At 41.4% G+C, this 16,080-nt stretch overlaps 1 protein-coding gene across 1 annotated transcript in view; it reads left to right on the top strand.

Annotated features, from left to right (window-relative positions):
• The window catches only part of LOC126291467 (uncharacterized), a 2,161,958-nt gene that overhangs the window by 1,435,800 nt on the left and 710,078 nt on the right, over window positions 1-16,080 (top strand). Inside the window, exon 16 of the mRNA XM_049984978.1 lies at window positions 3,171-3,351. Coding sequence (XP_049840935.1) covers window positions 3,171-3,351 — 181 coding nt within the window. The remainder of the gene's footprint in view (window positions 1-3,170; window positions 3,352-16,080) is intronic.

Below are 16,080 nucleotides of genomic sequence, written 5' to 3'. Positions count from 1 at the left end.
AGTTAGCTGGTAAAATAACGTCGAAAAAGCAGTTAAGTTTACCATTGGAAATTTTATTCTAGTCACAAAACATTGTTTATAAATTGCACTATTGATAAAAGGAAGTGTTTTAATACAGGATGGTGAAAACCAACTGCGTTCAACAAAAAAGTGAACGGATATTCCCTGCATGAGTTTCCAAGTTCTACAATGGATCGACGGATGAGCTATGCCATATCACATCTATAATCTAGGTTTAAATTAAGTTTCACAAAAGAGCAAACTATCAAAATGGTCTACAGTGACCCTCAATTATCTTTAATTACTTATCTAACTTGTCGTAAATTACAGTGGCTGATGTGGCTTCTCAATAATTATATAACAAAGAAATCATTACTTCAAGTGGCAAATGTGAACACCATGAGCTTTAATTTACGATCGACACTAATATTACGCATAAAGGGAGTGTAACAGACGAGACTTCTGCAGTTGTGAGTGAAGCTTTATGCGCTGTTATGCGGCATCGCGTGCGTTCATTACCTTGGTGGTGTTTAGGCAGCTTCAGGGCGGCAGCCGCCGGCGCAGCAGCCATCCAGCTTGCCGTCTCGGAACTAACTCTAACTTCTCCTTACTACAATTTACCGAAGTTGGTTTAAAAAAAAACTATCTGGCTGTGTTTTCATCAGACCAATCAGGGTCTCAATGTTAACCTTAAGCTCTGCCTACAAAAATTCTGTCTATCCAATGAGAAACGTTATACTTTTCGTGGTGGGGCAATGTTTTTAAAGTTTGCAACGTAACAGAGACGCGAAAAAGTCTCACGCTAAAACCTGCAGCTGGTGTGGTCCTTTTAGCGTTATCGTAAGATCTATACTGTTCTTCTGGAGCGCTCTATCTTTTAACATGGGCTGGGGGGTGGTCCTTGACGTAACAGAGACACGAAAAAGTCTCACGCTAAAACTTGCGGGTGGTGTGCCCTAGTGGTTAGCTGGCGACGTGGGTGTCCAGTCCGTCCCTTATCGTAGGGCCTTCTAGCTTAACACGGTTCTGCTCTCGGCTTCTGTCCTCGTTTCTCCCCTCGGAACTGCGTCTGTCTCACAGTGGGAAGGTACGACATGCATTTAGGCATTCTTGTGTTAGTCTGTGGTATTCCATTCGCTCACTCGTTACTCGTGTTACTTTGGATAATTTAATGTCACGATTTATTCGGAGCTATGTGACATACCACTGGATTTGCTTATCATGTCAGGGTTTTCATCGAAGGTGTTGGATTTGCCTGACACCTTACAGTCTTGTATCTTCTTACAGTCAGTCAACTTCGACGGCTTCCTGTACACTGCAGCATCATCAACAAACAACCACAGATTCCTGCTCACTCTGCCCGCCAAATCATTTACATCTGCATCTACATCTACATGGTTACTCTGCAATTCACACATAAGTGCCTGGGAGAGGGTTCATCCAACCATTTTCATACTACTTCTCTACCGTTCCACTCTCCAATGGCTGTGTGGGAAAAAGGAACATAAATCTTTCCGTCCGAGCTCTGATTTCTCTTATTTTATGTGATGATGATTTCTCCCTTTGCACGTGGGTGTCAACAAATTTTCGCCTTCGGAAGAGAAAGTTGGTTGAAATTTCGTAAATAGATCTCGGTGCAAAAAAAAAAAACGCCTTTGTGTCAGTGATTGCCACTCCCAACTCGCGTATCATATCAGTGACACTCTCATCCCTATTGTGCTATAACACGAAACGAGCTGCCCTTCTTTGCACTTTTTCGATGTCCTCCGTCAATCCTACCTGGTACGAATCCCACACCGTACAGCAATATTCCATCAGAGGACGAACAAGTGTAATGTAGGCTGTCTCTTTAGTGAGTTTGTCGCATCTTCTAAGTGTTCTGTCAACAAAGCGCAGTCTTTGTTTCGCCCTCCCCACAATATTATCTATGTTGCTCGTAATTGTAATTCATAGATATTTAGTCGAATTGACAGCCCTTAGATTTGTGCTATTTATCGTATACCCAAAATTTATCGGATTTCTTTCAGTACCTATGGGGATGACCTCGCACTTTTCTTTGTTTAGTGCCAATTGCCACTTTTCGTGCCATACAGAAATTTTCTCTAGATCATTTTGTAATTGGAATTGATCGTCTGCTCAGATTATCACCTAGATCATTTATGTAAATCAGGAACAGCAGAGGGCCTATGACTACTTTGCGTTACGCCATAAATCACTCCTGTTCTACTCCATGATTTTACCGTCTATCACTACAAACTGTGACCTCTCTGAGGGGAAATCATGAATCCAGTCGCACAACTGAGACGATATGCACGCAATGTGATTAATAGTCGCTTATGAGGAACGGTATCAAAAGCCTTCTGGAAATCTAGGAATATCGAGTGGTTCAAATGGCTCTGAGCACAATGGGACTTAACGTCTGAGGTCATCAGTCCCTTAGAACATAGAACTACTTAAACCTAACTAACCTAAGGACATCACACACATCCATCCCCGAGGCAGGATTCGAACCTGCGACCGTAACGGTCGCGCGGTTCCAGACTGAAGCGCCTAGAACCACTCGGCCACGCCGGCCGGCGAATATGGAATCGATTCGACATTTATGTATACAGATAGAGTGGTCATGTCACACTTCCCTGGGACACTCCTAATGATACCTTTTTCTCCGATGAACATTTGCCATCGAGGGCAACGTATTGGGTTCCATTACTTAAGAAGTCTGTGAGCCACTCACATATCTGGGAACCTATTCTACATCCTGTCACTTACGTTAACAGCCTGCTGTGCTGCACCACCTGAAATCCCTTACGGAAATCTGGGAATGTGGAACCTGCCTGTTGCCCTTCATCCATAGTGCTCAGTATGTGAGAAAAGAGCAAACTGAGATTTGCACAAATGCTGCTTTCTACAACCGTGCTGATTCGTGGACATAATCTTCCCGGTCTCAAGTAAATTTGTTACATTCGATCTGAGAAGGATTTTGCAACAAACCAGTGTCAGAGATATTGCTTTGCTGTTTTGCGTGTCCATTCTCTTACCTTCTTATACCGTGTGTACATGCGCCTCTGAAATACGACGCCACATCACTCTTGATTATGTTCTGAGGATATTTTGGTGCAGGGTGATACTGGTGCGCATGCTGAGGTGGTGGTGTTGTTTTGGTGCTGCAGGATCCTGGTGCGCGCCATCAGCTACACGGTGCACGGGCTGATCCCCGCGTCGTGCGTGTTCGCCGACCGCTACAACCGCGAGGAGGTGGTGCGCTCGCTGGGCAAGGAGGTGAACATCAACCCGCCGCTGACGCTGGGCCAGCTGCCCGACACACCCGAGGAGCTGCTTAAGCTGGACCAGGTAGGGCGCCGCCGCCGCCGCCGCCGCCGCCGCCGCTGCTGCCGCCATTTTCCCACACACCATCCAGTCCTGGCAGGGTCGCCACAGTAGTGCGTTGGCGTCAGGGAAGAGCCGGTTCTGTGTCAAAGTTATCAACGAGTTGAAGAAACCAGTTAAATTGTGCAAACGGAAAAAAAATCGTAAATGTCAAAGCAGTCTATCCACGTCACTATTGGTTATCCATCTTGAGCTTACTACAGTTCAATTAAATAAAATTACATCACATGCATTTCACTTTTATTTATAAAGCACCTTCCTTGGTTATTCTGCAAATTGGATAAATACCTTTGCACATTTTGGCTTTTAGGTTGAAAACAGTGGGCCGGCCGCGGTGGTCGTGCGGTTCTGGCGCTGCAGTCCGGAACCCGCGGGGCTGCTACGGTCGCAGGTTCGAATCCTGCCTCGGGCATGGGTGTGTGTGATGTCCTTAGGTTAGTTAGGTTTAAGTAGTTCTAAGTTCTAGGGGACTTATGACCTAAGATGTTGAGTCCCATATTGCTCAGAGCCATTTGAACCATTTTTTTTAAACAGTGTTTTGTTTATAAAGCTGGTGTGCAAGTTACTTACGGTATTTCTTTATGTATTCTGCTTCTTCCATCCTTCCTAGCAGTGGATGACGTCAAAAGACTTAGATTCACAAACGCATTTGGCAGTTTTTGCCATTCTGCAGTGTATATTGCTTTGCATTATTTACACTTCACTTTTGTAAACTGAACTGAAGTTTTGTGCCTTTCTCACTCTGCACAGTAACAGTGTTTTTTTTGTTTTTTTTATTTTTTTACGTTGAGAATTGTGCGAACCTGTAAAAAAATTACGTGTGTGTGTGTGTGTGTGTGTGTGTGTGTTCTTCTGAGTTAGTGTAGTTTGAAAGGTTGGCGACACTCACAACGTGAACGGAAACGGACGAACAGACATAAACACTGTTCATGTGCAGTGTGAAAAAGATACGTAACATCAGTTCATTTTACAAAAGTGAACTGCAAATAACGGCCGGGCGGTGTGGCCGTGCGGTTCTAGGCGCTTCAGTCTGGAACTGCGTGACTGCTGCGGTCGCAGGTTCGAATCCTGCCTCGGGATTGGATGTGTGTGATGTCCTTAGGTTAGTTACGTTGAAGTAGTCCTAAGTTCTAGGGGACTGATGACCTCAGATGTTAAGTCCCATAGTACTCGCAGCCATTTCTACAATTTTTTTGTTGTTGCAGGTAAAGCAGCGCAAGAATTACTGCAGAATGGCAAAAATTGCCAAGTGTATATGCGAATCAAAGTCTTTCGGCGTCAAACGTTGCTAACAAGGAAGGAAGAAGCAGAATATGTAAAGAAATACCATAATTAATTCACACACCAACTTTATAAACAAAAAAACTGTTCTCAATCTAAAACAGCCAAAAATGAACAAACATATGTATTTAATTTGCAGAATAACCACGAAAGATGGTTTATAAATAAAATCGAAATGCGTCTGGTGTAATTCTCCTTAATTAACTCGCAGTAAGCTCGAGACGATTCACCAATAGTAATTGGTTTTAACAGCTGCTGCAGAAGGTGACCATGCAAACAAACTTATAATCTATCTCTGTTTGTATATATCTGATTTGTATCCAAGAGAGTGAGAAAGTGTTCTGGTATCACAGAATTACGTAGTTCAATGCATCCCCTCAAAAAATAATGAGACAAATGAGAAAATAAATGCATTATTAGAACCTTGTAAGTGCAATACCAGGAAAACGACTTGTTCTCAGCGCCAGTACGTACGTTCTTACAAGGTGTTTCTTGTAAAGAAGAAAACAGCAACGGGCCACTGTTAATAATGCTATTTATTTACAACAATAGCGCTATACTGGTTTCGTACTGACAGTTTCATCTTCAGGCGGCTGTTTACATTTGTAACTTTATTACGTGTGTTGTTTTTAGCATTAGATATTTTCTGTGTCTCTCTTGACAACTATTGTAAAAAGCGATAAATGTAATATAAACATGAACACAAGTCTGAATATGAATCTGTCCGTTAGAAACCACTAACGGTACTGTTAGTGTAAATAACGGTGTCTCGGTACTGTTTTCTTTTTTTCAAGAATCAATTTATATTTTGCCCTCAGTAGAGCTCCCAAAGATGTCGGTTTTCGTCCAAATAACAAGAAAGAAGTTTTAGTTCCAAGTGCCGTCAGTGCTAAGGCACTTAATTATTTGTGACAGTACAAGCAAAGAAAACTCGTGTTTTGTGGAAATGATACCTTGCTCTTTTTTCCCTTTCCACCATTCAGTTTATATGAGGTCGTATCAAAAAGTTCCCAAAATGTATAAAATAAAGTAATTACGTCTTTTGCTGTCTCAGTGTCTCGCTACGCAAGGACAGCAGCATTTTCAATGCGAAATTGTTGTGCATGAAGCAAGATTTCAAATCTTATCCAGAACAAATTTTACTTGTGGTACTAAATCTCAGATATGACAGACACTATAAGAAGAAGGTAGCTTCTGCCTCCTTAGATATTTAAAACGCTTGTGATCCAGTGGACCGCAAGTGTCTCTTCCAGGTTCTGAAAGAACATGGTGTGGACGTCAAAACGACTCCATTTATCACGAAATCACTCAGTGGCACAAAATCTAGAGTAAAATTCAGGGAAGAAATGTCGGAAAATTTCGAAATTAAAACAGTAGTGAGACAATGTGGTGGGGATTCTCTCCATTACCTTTCAACTGTCGATTATAAAAAGTAACCCAAGAGGAAAAAAAATTAAACATGAGATTAAAACTGACGAGCCAATAAATACGAAGAAGCAAATTAATGGATACAAGAAATATACTCGCAGTTGCGAATATGATCAGACTGGGATTCGAATCCGGACTTCCCCAACAGCGCCGATCCAACCCTCCATATGTGACCGTGTGTCTACTTCCTGTAGTCGTACAATTGGTGTGATTCCCGCCCATTGAGAGACTTCTGATTATTGGCGTGAAATAATGTAATGCCGTACCTGTGGTTTTACGATGCACTCTGTAATGTGCTTCAGACAAGCGTGGAATTACGAATAAACTGTCAACAATAATAGGCATTATGGTACTAGAGTCCGCATCTCGTGGTCTTGCGGCAGCTTTCTCGCTTCCCGCGCGAGGTCCCTGGTTCGATTCCCGGCGGGGTCAGGGATTTTCCCTGCCTCGAGATGACTGGATGTTATTGTGTCTTCTTCTTCATAATCATCATCATCATCATCATCATCATCATTCATTCCCATTACTGTCGGTGGAAGGCAATGATAACCTTCGCTAGGACCTTGCCTAGTATGGCGGTGCGGGTCTCCCGCATCGTCCCCTACACTCCTCGGAGTGGTACTAGAATTTCGGTTGAAGTTTTTCTATCAGTCAATTTAAGTATAAAACTGCGGGCAATGTGAGTACTACCAGAAATTTTAAACGAAATAAAAGGAGTCCAATTAATTCCCATTAACTGGCGTGCACATATTTGGTTTCAATTATAATATTGTAATACCAACACTGTATTTCCATACATAATACATCTATCCATCATTTACGTGGGGAACACAGAATAACAGATAACCAAATGAATCATTGTATGCCTTGATTATCTAAAGAGATAACTGCTCCTATCATTCTACAAGAAAGGGCTGGACATGCAGACGAATCTAATAGCACACTTCCGGCAATCAGTTGGTTGGAAGCTTTCATTCATCCTATGTGGTTGGCCACACAAGGAAAATACTCCGAAAAACGCATCGAAATTCAACGCAGTTTCTCGCAAGCGATCTCTACAAAGTTTTCAAAAGGTTCGAGCACCATGGCTTACTATATACAAGCGACATGACATGTAAATCTGCCTTACAGCCACGTCTACTGGGTACCAAGGAAATCTCATTTAAATTTGCGGTAATTCCGCGAAAATCTCTCTAGCAATCATTTTAAATTAGAATTTTAATACATGAAGCAGACAAAGAGCCGTTGGGAAAGCTACACAGAATCATGTAACACATTACAATGAAAGCACAACTAATTAGGAGAATTTATAAATTGAAGCCGTTGTGATAGCCAGGAAGCACCGCTGAAATGATTTAAATCAAGGGAGAACACGGTAAGATAATTAATCTGACTTGAAATTACGTGAAAATCTAGCTCGCACAGGGAGCACTCATACGGCAAAGAAAATTATGCATTAACATAAAATTTAAATTGCGGTGTGTCGGAACTATCAACCAAATATAAATTAAATGAGATTGTCGAGTGTGAAATGCTCCGAAAGCTTATCGGAAACAATCAGATATAACAAAGCCCACCAGGTCACACGTAGCTGTGAACACAAGGGACCATTGAAAGTTATCAAAAAATTAAATTGTGAAGTACCAAAGATGAATATAAAAACACGAATAAAATCAGTAGTAAACAAGAAATGGACTAAAACATGATGCCTGATGCTGAAGTTTTTTGTAGTCAAACATTGAAAATACGTTAAGCGATAAATTTTTAACAGCCATTTTTCCGTAGGTCTGTCAGCGAGAAAAAGTTTTGAAAGGATTTGAAATTATGTGTAAAGTGTTCTCATCCTCAAATACTGGATGAGTATTGTATGGGTAACCTGCGCACAATTAGCTACGCTGCCTGAAGACATACACACAGCTTAGAACTATAAGACGAGCCGTACAGTGGTAAAATTATATCTCTTAATGACTACAATATGACAGCATTTTAAATTTTTTTAAGTTCAACCAGTAATTGTATTAGATACTGAAAATCAAATGTCTGTTGGCCCTGAAAGCGATTAAATAGGAAACTGGGGTGGGGTGATTGCATCCGTTTACTAATGTCGATGGCTGCTGTTACACTATTTCTGTTGTAAATATCATCTTGCAATAGGTGAAAACATACTTGTTTAAAGTGTTTTGCCTTTGTGATTACATTCATTTGGATTGATTATGTATTTGGACACGTTTCATCATTTCCTTGTTTTAGTTCGAATTTTGCTGTCGATCCCTTAAAAGCATATATATCTACATCTACATCTACATACATACTCCACAATCCAACATACGGTGCGTGGCGGAGGTTACCTCGTACCACAACTAGCATCTTCTCTCACTGTTCCACTCCCAAACAGAACGAGGGAAAAATGACTGCCTGTATGCCTCTGTACGAGCCCTAATATCTCTTATCTTATTTTTGTGATCTTTCCACGAAATGTAAGTTGGCGGCAGTAAAATTGTACTGCAGTCAGCCTCATATGCCGGTTCTCTAAATTTCCTGAGTAGCGATTCACGTAAAGAACGCCTCCTTTCCTCTAGAGACTCCCACCCAAGTTCCTGAAGCATTCCCGTAAAACTCGCGTGATGATCAAACCTACCAGTAACAAATCTAGCAGCCCGCCTCTGAATTGCTTCTATGTCCTCCCTCAATCCGACCTGATAGGGATCCCAAACGCTCGAGCAGTACTCAAGAATAGGTCGTATTAGTGTTTTATAAGCGGTCTCCTTTACAAATGAACCACATCTTCCAAAAATACTACCAATGAACCGAAGACGACTATCCGCCTTCCCCACAACTGCCATTACATGCTTGTCCCACTTCATATCGCTCTACAATGTTACGCCCAAATATTTAATCGACGTGACTGTGTCAAGCGCTACACTACTAATGGAGTATTCAAACATTACAGGATTCTTTTTCCTATTCATCTGCATTAATTTACATTTATCTGTATTTAGAGGTAGCTGCCATTCTTTACACCAAACACAAATCCTGTCCAAGTCATCTTGTATCCTCACTCAACGACGACACCTTCCCGTACACCACAGTATCATCAGCAAACAGTCGCACATTGCTATCCACCCTATCCAAAAGATCATTTATGTAGATAGAAAACAACGGCGGACCTACGACACTTCCCTGGGGCACTGCAGATGATACCGTCACCTCCGATGAACACTCACCATCGAGGACAATGTACCGGGTTCTATTACTTAAAAATTTATGATCATTGTGTATATACAATTGAGGATGGCTGGTTTAAATTGGCCAGTACTACCTAGTACAAATTATCTTCAAATATTATGCATGCTCAGGACAACATACAAATAATTAAATGTTGTCGCGAGTATAGTGTCTGCCTCCACAGCTGAGTAGTCAGTTTGGCTGGCTCCCGTTGCAGAGGTCCCTGTTTCAATTCCCATTTCTGCTATGGAGTTTTTTCCTTGGTAGGAGGAATAGAATGTGGCACACTCAGCTTCGTGACACCAACTGAGGAGCTACTTGACCAAATAGTAATGGCTCCATTTCACGCAAACTGACAACGGTCGGGGAGCAGTATGCTGACACTATGCCACTACAAACCATATCCAGTGGACGCCATTGCCAGAGGATGACGCGGCAGTCTGTCAGTGCCAGTCTGGGAGGTCCTGAAGACAGAAGCATAATACCTCACATACTGCAACCGCTGACAAACATTTAACTCAGAGCCTACGAACAAGGCCGGCAGCGGTGGTCTCACGGTTCTAGGCGCGCAGTCCGGAACCGTGCGACTGCTACGGTCGCAGGTTCGAATCCAGCCTCGGGAATGGATGTGCGTGACGTCCTTAGGTTAGTTAGGTTTAAGTAGTTCTAAGTTCTAGGGGACTGATGACCACAGCAGTTGAGTCACATAGTGCTCAGAGCCTACGAACAAGTAAAAACAGGGAAAGTTGTGGACTGTCAATTAACGGGGGCTTGGATGCATCTCAGATGAAACTTAGGCAGATCACAGTATCTCAACGAGGTAAGGAAAACCTGTGTACCGGAGCTGAAGTGAGAGTATTAGCAGGAAGTGTACTCTGCCTTCCTCCTACCACGTGTCAACTTCCGTACTACACTGAAGCGCCAAAGGAACTTGTATAGGCATCCGTATTCAAATACAGATATCTAAACAGGTGGAATACGGCGCTGCGGTTGGCAACGCCTATATAAAACAACAAGTGTTTTTCGCAGTTGTTACATCGGCTGCTCCTGCTACAATGGCAGGTTATCAAGGCTTAATTGAATTTCAACGTGGTGTTACAGTCAGCACACGAGCGATAGGACACACCATTTCCGAGGTAGCGATGAAGTGGAGATTTTCCCTTACGACCATCTCACTACTGTACCGAGAATATCAGGAATCAGGTGAAACAGCAAATCTCCGACATTGCTCCAGGCGTATAAGAACGGAACGAACGAGGACTGAAGAGAATCGTTCAACGTGACAGAAGTGCAGCCCTTCCGCAAACTGCTGCAGGATTCAATGCTGTGTCATCAACAAATGTCGATATGGGCTTTCGGAGCCGAAGGCTCACACGTGTATCCTTGATGACTACACAACAGGAAGCTTCACGCCTCGCTTGGGCCAGTCAGCACCGACATTGGACTGTTGATGACTGGAAGCATGTTGCACGGTCGGACGAGTCTCCTTTCAAACCGTATCGAGCCGATGAACACGGATGTGGAGACAGACTCACGAATCCATTGACCCTGTATGTCAGCAGGGGACTGTTCAAGCTGGTGCAGGCTCTGTAATGCTGTGGGACGTGTGCAGCTGGAGTGATATGGGTCCCCTGATACGTCTAGATACGACTCTGACAGGTGACACGTACGTAGGCAGTCTGTCTGATCACCTGCATCCATTCATGTGCATTGTGCATTCCGACAAACTTCGGCAATTCCCGAAGAACAGTGCGACACACCACACGTCCAGAATTGCTAAAGAGTGGCTCCAGGAACACTCTTCTCAGTTTAAACACTTCCGCTGGACACCAGACTCCCCAGACATGAACATTATTGAGCACATGTGAGATGCCTTACAACGTGTTGTTCGGAAGAGATCTCCACCCCTCGTATTCTTACGGATTTATGGACAGCCCTGCATGGTTCGGCGTGTAAATTTCCTCCAGTACTACTTCGGACGTTAGTCGAGTCCCTGCCATGTAATGTTGCGGCACTTCCTCGTGCTTGCGGGGGCCCTACATGACACTAGGCAGGTGTACCGGTTTCTTTGGCTCTTCAGTGTAGCTTACTACACAGCTGCGAGCACATTACGCAGATTCCAAGGCGACATTCCTTCCAGCAATGAATCAGATTTCTCTAGGCGCGCTCTTCTTGTGCACTGAAGCAGCCAGATTGATTGGCGATAGCTTATTGTCCTATAAGAATAGTGCCAGAGCAGTTAACAGAATGTGCCTTTGAAGTCTCGCCAGCAAATACAACTGCAAAACAATGATGCAGCAGCCTACACTTAGGGAAATTGAAAGAGTTGCACCATGAAAGATCATCTGAATATTCATCAAACTTTAAAGCAATATTCATTACGTAATGGATATTAAATTTCATTCCGTCGAAGCTGTTGACCAGGTATGATCCTCACAAGCACAAATATAATCTTGAATTCGTTATGGTTTGTAAGCAAACAGCCTCTGAATGATATCTTGAGCAAGTTATTGCCATTTCTGAAATTCCTGCAGTGTCAGCAGTTCGTGTAAGGATTCTTTGGAATCGATCACCGGCCGCTGCGGTCGAGAGGTTTTAGGCGCTTCACTCCGGAACCGCATGACTGCTACCGTCGCAGGTTCGAATCTTGATGTCCTTAGGGGACTGATGACCTCAGAACACATAGTCGAATGTCAGTATAACGCTGACCCACTCTTAATATAACCATCGTTGATTAGGATTATAATTCGCTGGGATAGGCAAAATTGCCACCAGAGTGCATTAGCGTTGTTCTTTTTTAGTGCTGTTACCAGAACTCGTAGGGTATATAAGGAGAGTAAACGTCCTTAGACGTTGAGTGAGTATTATGAAAGACGCAGCTGTTCCACGAAGTCAAAGGAGACACTCTTATGAGCACTTGGCATAAGTGGCATTGTTATGGCCCTCTGTTTGGCTGGCTGGTCCAGTTGCTCAATATCCATATTTGTTGGGCATCCGGATGTGACACTGGTTCAATGTTCGGTTTCATGGTAACATGAGAGTAAGCATGCTTGCCACGTTCCAAAAGACTAAATCTGCCCATCTCAAGGAAGGATCGCCGTATTGTGCAATCCCTTGAGATTGTGCACCTGTAGTGTCCTCGGGTACGCAGGAAAGAACTAACAATCAAGTTGAACACACTTTATTTAAATGAAACGCCTTCTTGGCATGCTCTATTTCCATATTCAAGAACAACAAGAAACACAAAAGTTCTTGTGGTGGGAAAAGACAGATAAAAGTTACAAGACAATAAAAAGGAATAAGAACAACCAAATTACTACGATACACAATTCCAAAGTAGCGTTAAGCCCACCAAGATACTAATTTCTACAGAAGACTACGATGAGTGTCTACTGGGCTAGAGCAGGCATAGGTATTGGCTGGAGCTCTTCTAGCTGTAGGTATGCATTGCTGGTCTGATTCTGCTGGTGTGCTTATAACACCGGTTATGAAGAGTGCTACACTTAGTCACATTAGTTACAATTGGTGGATTTCTGTCATATCGCTTTTCACGAAGTAGTGCCGTGTTTATGCGGAAAGTGTGTTGATGTTTACATTCACTGGCGATGTTCTGACATGAGCTCTTGAAGGGAGGTAAGCAGCCCACCTTGCTTGTATGTTGTGTGGGCCATCTAACTGCTAAGGGGCCCGCACAGCACTTGTCATCCACGACTAAGTAATAGAGTCCCTACAACATTCCATGTCCTTCCGCATCATTGGCCAGAGACTAGCAGGATGTAGTCTAAGGAATTGCTGTCCCATGGATTAACAGCCGTTAACGTCACAAAACAAAGATATGCGTTTGGAGTGGTGCTGTGGGTGGGATAATGAACTGCTGGAAAATTGCCTTGCCCTGTGTTCAGACAATAATCATAGTCATGCAACTACCCAGCATGATTATCTCAATTGAATATGGTGGTGACGTGAGCAGAGGTCCTATTCTTTTAGTGTTTGCGAGGGGCACAGCGGTGTCTGCCCTGACGCCTTGTGTGGGGAGCCATCGACTACGATTCATGGCTGGTAGTGACTGCAGGATATCTGAGAGCACCACAGTATGTCATGGACATTCTGCATCCTCATGTGTTAGCTCTCATATGCCGGTATCTTGGTGCAATTTTTCGTCCACATATGACAAGTGTCTCTATGAGCTGTCTTCGTTATATTGAGGCAATCTCATGGGCCAGCGAGATCCCCCAATCTGTCTCAAACAGGACATCTGTGGATTCTACTCTGTTCCAGTGCCAATGCCCAGGATATTAAAAACTCGTTATAGCGCTTTTGGGCCAGCTTGTCTCAGAAGAGGATAAACCGGTTTTATGAGATCCTTCCCAGTCAAATTAGAGCAAGCAGCCACGTCACGGGAGGTAGAACATTGTAGTGATAAGAGGGCTCATATTGCCGAAGTTTTTCTAGATCTGACTCGAGTTTATCTCCTCTGCTTGAAGGTGATTCACTTTCTCGTCAGGTGGTGTATATTAGTACTATAGAACAACTGCATTAAAACTACAGAATGCAGCATAGAAAATGACATCTGAGTCTGGCAGTTTGATAAGCCGCATTAACTTAGTACTCCATGTGTAACATGAATGCTTTCCTGCGTTTTATGATTTAGACACAGTCTACAACGTTGATCTCAATACACACTGTCAAGAACTGACACATTTTCAGTAACTGATGTCGTTCTATACCTGAAGATTGTCTGTATAAAATGACATTTTAAAATAATCTCAAACAGCTATGTCACCAGCTAATGTCAAGATATTTTAAATGATCTCATGATACCATGAATTGGCCTTCTCTTTATTTTATGTGCCATTATACAATTTCGACCTTGGACCATTTTTACGTATCTAAAGCATTGTACATTGGATGCATTAAATCAATTATGAATTAACATGGTAACAAGGTATATCTCAAAATCTACTAAGACGATTATTCCTTACTTTGTGGATTATTCTTCAATGTTATATTATGCCATGTACGCCTTCCCTCCTGTGGCTGTATGTAATGGTTATAAAATAAATTATAAATTGTTTTTCACTCTTTTAGTAGTACATTACTTTTGAACAATTGATGCTATGTTAGTATCACATTGCTTTTGAGCAATTGTTGCAAAGCTCTTATACACAAGGTCGACCTTTCTAACGTACTTATGTTAGGAAGATTAAAATTATTTTACAGAAATTCGTTAATTATACTAATATATATATATATATATATATATATATATATATATATATATATATATATATATATATATATATATATATATATTCACAATTATATTTTTTTATTGCACATCATTGGTGTAAATATGATAGTATGTGATTTCCTCAGGGAAACTTGTTAATAGTTGTTGTATTACTTCTGAATAATTGTTACAAAAATCTTACATACAAAGTCGATCACAGTTTTCTGATGAACCATTCCTGAAAATCACGAAAATCGAGTAAAATCTTTCATGACTTGCTTTGTCGTAATGTGATCTTCTGCATCAAAGTCATATTTATTAATTAGGACAATAATAATTGTATGATCTAAGGTTCTGTAATGGTTTGGCGTACACCTGGTAAAAAGTCGTCTATTTCATTTAAAACTCTGTCTGACTGGTGTTTTAGATGTATGTAAATTTCAGTTTCTTTCATCAGATCTATGATTTTTACCTTTCTGTAACTTATGAAATATTTGTAATCATTTATTAATATTAGGTATTTTGTGGTTACTGTCTTTAAAGAAATGTAAGATCTTTGTAACAGTTATTCAAGAATTATATGTTCCCACAGTAACAGAATAAATATTTACAAGTTTCAGAATGAAATTTTCACTTTGCAGTCTTATTTGCAAGCTGTTTTAAGGATATTACATACAGTCATATTTACAGCAATGGTGAACGATAATAACACATAATTGAGAACAAAGACATATACAGCTTAATTAAAGCATTTCTGTAAAATAGTTATAACCTTCTTAGGGCAAGTACGTTAAAACTTCGACCATGTATATAATAGCTTTGCAACAATTGCTCAGACGTAAGGTTTTCCTGAAATAATTATGTGTGTCTAAGTTATTTTATGATAATTTGCTACATGTAGTCATAGGAGCAAAGACGTACATGGCATAATGTAATATTAAAGAATCATCAATAAAGTTACAGTCATCCCAGGATATTTTGGGATATGACTTTTTCTTATGGTAAGTGCTTAACTGATATTAATGCATCCAATGTATAATGATTCTGTTTCAGATACAAGAAAATGGCTTACTGCTGAAGCTGCACAGTTGTCCATCATCAAATAAACAATGTCAGCTGAAGACATCATAAATCATTTAAAAATTGAACATAGCTCCAGATTGTACCGCAGTTAAGATTATGTCAAGCTATCTGTTATTTTGGCATGTATGACTGTACATGTTTCTAAATGTTCTCTGGCGTTTTTAAGTGCCCCCTCTCTGTACAGTGCAATGTAATTCTCTCTAATTCTTCACTCGCTTCGTAAATGAAAGATCTATTGCGAGACTCGATGTGTTCTTAGTCGAATGTTCAGTTGAATCTTTTTCTCTGTGTAATATAAGATGCTTCTGATTCAACACAACAGAACACTTTCGGCTACTGCACAAAAATTGCTTGAAATTATCCGTCTCTTGCTATATAGATCTTTGTATTTGTATTTGAATCATCAGCTTTCTTCTAGTGACTCGAGTTTCTGTATTTAGTTTCTC

The sequence above is a fragment of the Schistocerca gregaria genome, chromosome 9, assembly GCF_023897955.1.
Source record: "Schistocerca gregaria isolate iqSchGreg1 chromosome 9, iqSchGreg1.2, whole genome shotgun sequence".
Lineage (NCBI taxonomy): Eukaryota > Metazoa > Arthropoda > Insecta > Orthoptera > Acrididae > Schistocerca > Schistocerca gregaria.
This window is presented reverse-complemented; position numbering and strand designations above follow the sequence as displayed.